Consider the following 4,311-nt stretch of genomic DNA (forward strand, 5'->3'; position numbering starts at 1 on the left):
CCGACGCCTGCCCGACTCGCCCGGGCCGCGGCTGGCAGCGCCTGTGCCATGGGGTTGCCCACTCTGGAGTTCAGCGATTCCTACTTGGACAGCCCGGATTTCAGGGAGCGACTGCAGTGTCACGAGATTGAGTTGGAGCGAACTAACAAGTTCATCAAAGAGCTCATTAAGGACGGCTCCCTACTCATCGGGGCGCTGAAGAGTAAGAGGCGCTGGCAGGGAGGGGAGGGCGCGGCGCGCCGGGCTCCGGAGAGTCCCCGGGTTCGGTCCGAGGGGTGGGACGTGGAGACCGAGCTTCTTTTGTTTGAATGGATTTGGGGACAAGAGCTGAAGAGCTCCCCTGCTGGTGGCCAACAAAGTTTGTTCTTAGGTGTTCCCACTTTCTGAGTTGAGAAAAGGGAAAGTTTTCCACTGTTCCCTGGGAGTATCCGGAGGAGGGTCCTTCAGTCATCTTTTGTGTAACGCCATTGGAAAGATGTTGGAGACCTCCTCTCCTTTCTTTTTTTGTAAATTCTTTTCGTGCCTAGTGGGAACCTTTTAAAATAAGCCCTTAAAGGGAGTGGGTGGGGATAGAATCAATAATTTAAGAATAAATTCAAACTGGTTCATTTAACGATAATTGAAAGGTATTACTAATTTTCTGCATACATCAGTGACTCTTCACTGGGCAGTCACTGAGTAGACTTTTTAGAAACTACATTTGCAGTTTTGCCATTTAGTAAGATGATCAAAGACAGCATAACACCGGTGGACATTAACTCTTTACAAATTTTCTTTTCATCTTAATTTTTTGTTTTCATCGTGTATAGTGTTGTTCGAGTTACTGAAAATGAGAGCTCAGTGGCTAAAGGCCAGCTTGAATTTCAGATAAGAGTCATTGCCTTCCACTCCCTCACAACCACCAGACAAGATTTTCTTTCCCTGTTTCAGCCTCTGGAACTTTAATTTCAATTAAAAGAGTACAGTATCTGGAACTCACTTTCTCCTACAGAGAATTGAATGACTGAATGATATGCTTAACTTGTTACCTTTCCCAGGACAGATTTGCATCTTAATAGAAGATTCTGCATGCTTTAGCTTCTGAAGTGAAACTATGGAATCTCAGGCCTCCACTTGTCGGGTGGATGAGATATTTTCACAAAGAAGATAGCTAGGCCTTTGGGTGACCCAGAAAGTCCTGAGACATGTACATGGGCAGTGTCTTTGTGTAGGTCAAGTGCTAGGTCAGCAACATGATTTAGATGTGTGGGGGGGGCATGAAGCTGAGACAGTTTAGCGTCTCATCTCTATTTTGAAGCATGTATTCGCAGGAAGAATGGAACTTACGATTTTTTGAGGTTAATGATTTCCAAAATCCTTTTTTGTTTTGATCACCCCAAATGCTAAAATATTTACATGTCGCTGGTTGTTACTTAACAAAAGTAAATGTTCTATGCGCATGTTGTATTAATTTCTGAATTTGAGGCTACGTTAATAATAGAATTTACTGTAATTTGTGAGCTATAAAGTTTACATGTAGTACAGTACTTTCTAGCATACAAAGATATGAATTCTCCACCCTTCTGTCTTGAAAATCCTGGTTGAGGTCTCCAGGTTAACCTCTTTGGCAAGCATAATGCCTTTTCAGAAAGAAGTACTTCCCTGTTGTGGAGCCCTAACTGCCGACCTGACTCTTACTGGAGCTGCCAGATGTTCTACATTTTTCCCTCCACCCTGCATGAGATGAACTTTGGTGTTTCAGAAGTTCAAAATCTGACATATGCATGATTTTGCGATAATATAAACTTCCTCGTGATTCTTGAGTCTAGCCTTGAAAAATTCAGGTGATTCCCGTCCTTAATAGGTGTGTTCTTCACCTGGTGGGTGAAGAAAGACATCTCGAAAGTGTAAGCTCTTTGAAGATGTAGACCTTGCCTAATTAATTTGGTCTTAGGCTCTTAAATATACTACTTGCTGTCTTTCTAAGAGTCTTAGTTTTTGTGGTCAAAATGTATTTAACAAACATTTGATTATTATTTTTTTCATTGTGAAAGAAAATGCTTTATTCATTGTTAAAAGAATTTCCAGCATCAGCTGCCAAATGTGAGATTCTAGAGAAAAGAAACCCTTGAAGTCACATGCTAGCACTGCTTTTTTTCCTCACTAAACCACCTCTGTCCCGTGGGGAGGATCCTCAGAGGCCATACTGCAGCTGCTAAAAGCAAGCTCTCAGAGATGCTAGCATAGGGTGTGTCTGAGAATTTGGAGCCTGCTTAGTTTTCTCCCTGGGTCCATTAAGGGAGCCCTCTTTCTCCTGCTCCTGTCCCTCCTGTTTTCCTTTTGACTAAAGAGGACTGATGAGTCCTTTGCCTTGATTAGCTTTAATACACTTATTTCCACAGGTGTATCCAGTTGTCCATTTCAGGTTGTTTTTGTTTTTGTTTTTGTTTCTGTTTAATAATAATGAGTAATAGTTGATTAATGATGATATCCTAATATAATCTCATTTAGCTGGCATCCTATATTATTTCTATCTTGGTTGATTACTTTTTCTGGTGAGAGTTTTGGCATGCCTTCTCAGTACATGCATGGCTTTTCCAATAGAACCGCAAATACTCCTTGGTCTACGATTAAGAATTTAAGTTTCTTTAGTTGACTATTTGGTAGGGGTCTTAGAAGTTGATCTAGAGGATTTGAATTAAACTACAGGATTTCATTTTTAAAGAATATATGTAAGACACTTAACATTTTAAAAATGAGTTATTTTACATTCCATGTTTGAATCTGCTCTGAGACAAAGGATAGTTGTTTAATATATTAACCTAGACTTGAGTTTTAATTCTGGTGTTGTTCAAATTTTGTGTGATGGTTGGACATAAATTAACCTAAGTACTATCTTTCCCATAACATGAAAACGTGCAAAAACTTTACCACTGGGGTTATTTGTTCATTTTGTTACATGACGTGACATTTGGGGAGTGGTGATAATTTGAGAAATGTTCTCAATACCAGTAAATCGTTTAGTTTATACTGTATGACTCAAAATCTCCACCCTTATCCTCAAATATTATTCTGTGAACATTATTTCCTTATCAGGTATCAGCCTTAAAAATTGAACTGTGGAATCAGAGGATTTTTTAATTAACTTTCTCTTTTTAAGAATCATATTCAAAGAAGTGTTTATAAATTACTCTCGTCATTTTTTCTTATACTTTTGATTTTAAAGAATCATTTTTAAGAACAGAATTTATTCTTTCAAGTCAACAGATGTCCCCTTCAAGAAAAAGGAAAGGAAGAAAAAAGATAGAATTGAAAAGTTGTAGATTTTAAGTGTTCTAAAAAGATAAATACATGGATTATGCATATATATTGGCATGATTTAACCAATCCATGATATATGCATAAATCAAGAAATAATGTTGTACATCATAAATATGTATAGTTTTTATGTATAAATTAAACTGAATCAGTTAGAAACATTCAGCCTGTGTATCTGTGGACTCATCCAACCTTATACATTATTGAAAATATTCAGAAAAAAATGACACAAAAAGTTGACTACACATGTAGACTTTTGTCATTTTCCCCTAAGTGATGTATAACAACTATTTACATATCATTTCCATTGTACTAGGGATTTTAATTAATCTAGAGATGATTTAGAGTGGAGGATGTTATATGCAAATACTAGGACCTTTATATAGGCATCTTTGGATTTGGGAGGCATGTAAGAATGGACTAGGTGAGGCGTTCATTATCAACATTCTTTTCTCTACTCAGCCCTGCAGCATCTTTCTTGGCTTTTATTCTTTATCATGATTTTCCTCTCATTGCCTGAAGCTGGAGTTGGCCAGAGTTTTGGTCTATGTTTAAAATTGCTTCTCAGATGTGTCTGTACATCTACCAACTACACACAATGAATATAATTATTATGTCATAAATATGAACAAATAAAAAACTGAATCTAGTATTATTGATGTAGGACGGTACTGTATCATACCTCTATGAATGTAAAATATCTAGTACCTGCCTTATGATACATAGTAGGGACCGTGCTTTATCAGAGCTACGTTTAATGATATTACTCTAGAATATTCTCTTTCCAGATGATGATTAAGAGGCTAATAGAAAAAATGGTGCCAGGGGCCACAACAGCAACAGAACTTTGCTGTTGTCTGGATATTATTCTTTTCTTTGTTTTGTTTTTTTTTTAAATGGAATGTGCTGAATGTCTATAATTTTGTTCAGATGACTGTAGAACCTGGAAAAGCTGTTGCTGCTATCAATGCATAACATACTATTATTAGTCTTTTTATATAAATATATATATAT

At 37.4% G+C, this 4,311-nt stretch overlaps 1 protein-coding gene across 2 annotated transcripts in view; it reads left to right on the plus strand.

The window, feature by feature from the left end:
• The first annotated feature begins 7 nt into the window (after window positions 1-7).
• The window catches only part of Arhgap42 (Rho GTPase activating protein 42), a 265,379-nt gene continuing 261,075 nt past the window's right edge, over window positions 8-4,311 (plus strand). For both annotated transcript variants that reach the window (XR_783877.3, XM_010642036.3), the window contains exon 1: window positions 8-202. Coding sequence is in view for 1 of the 2 variants with exons in the window: in XM_010642036.3 (XP_010640338.1) it covers window positions 49-202 (154 nt within the window). In the remaining variant the exon portion in view is untranslated. The remainder of the gene's footprint in view (window positions 203-4,311) is intronic.

Source organism: Fukomys damarensis, unplaced genomic scaffold (assembly GCF_012274545.1).
Source record: "Fukomys damarensis isolate Sample0158 unplaced genomic scaffold, DMR_v1.0_HiC HiC_scaffold_16, whole genome shotgun sequence".
Taxonomy (NCBI): domain Eukaryota; kingdom Metazoa; phylum Chordata; class Mammalia; order Rodentia; family Bathyergidae; genus Fukomys; species Fukomys damarensis.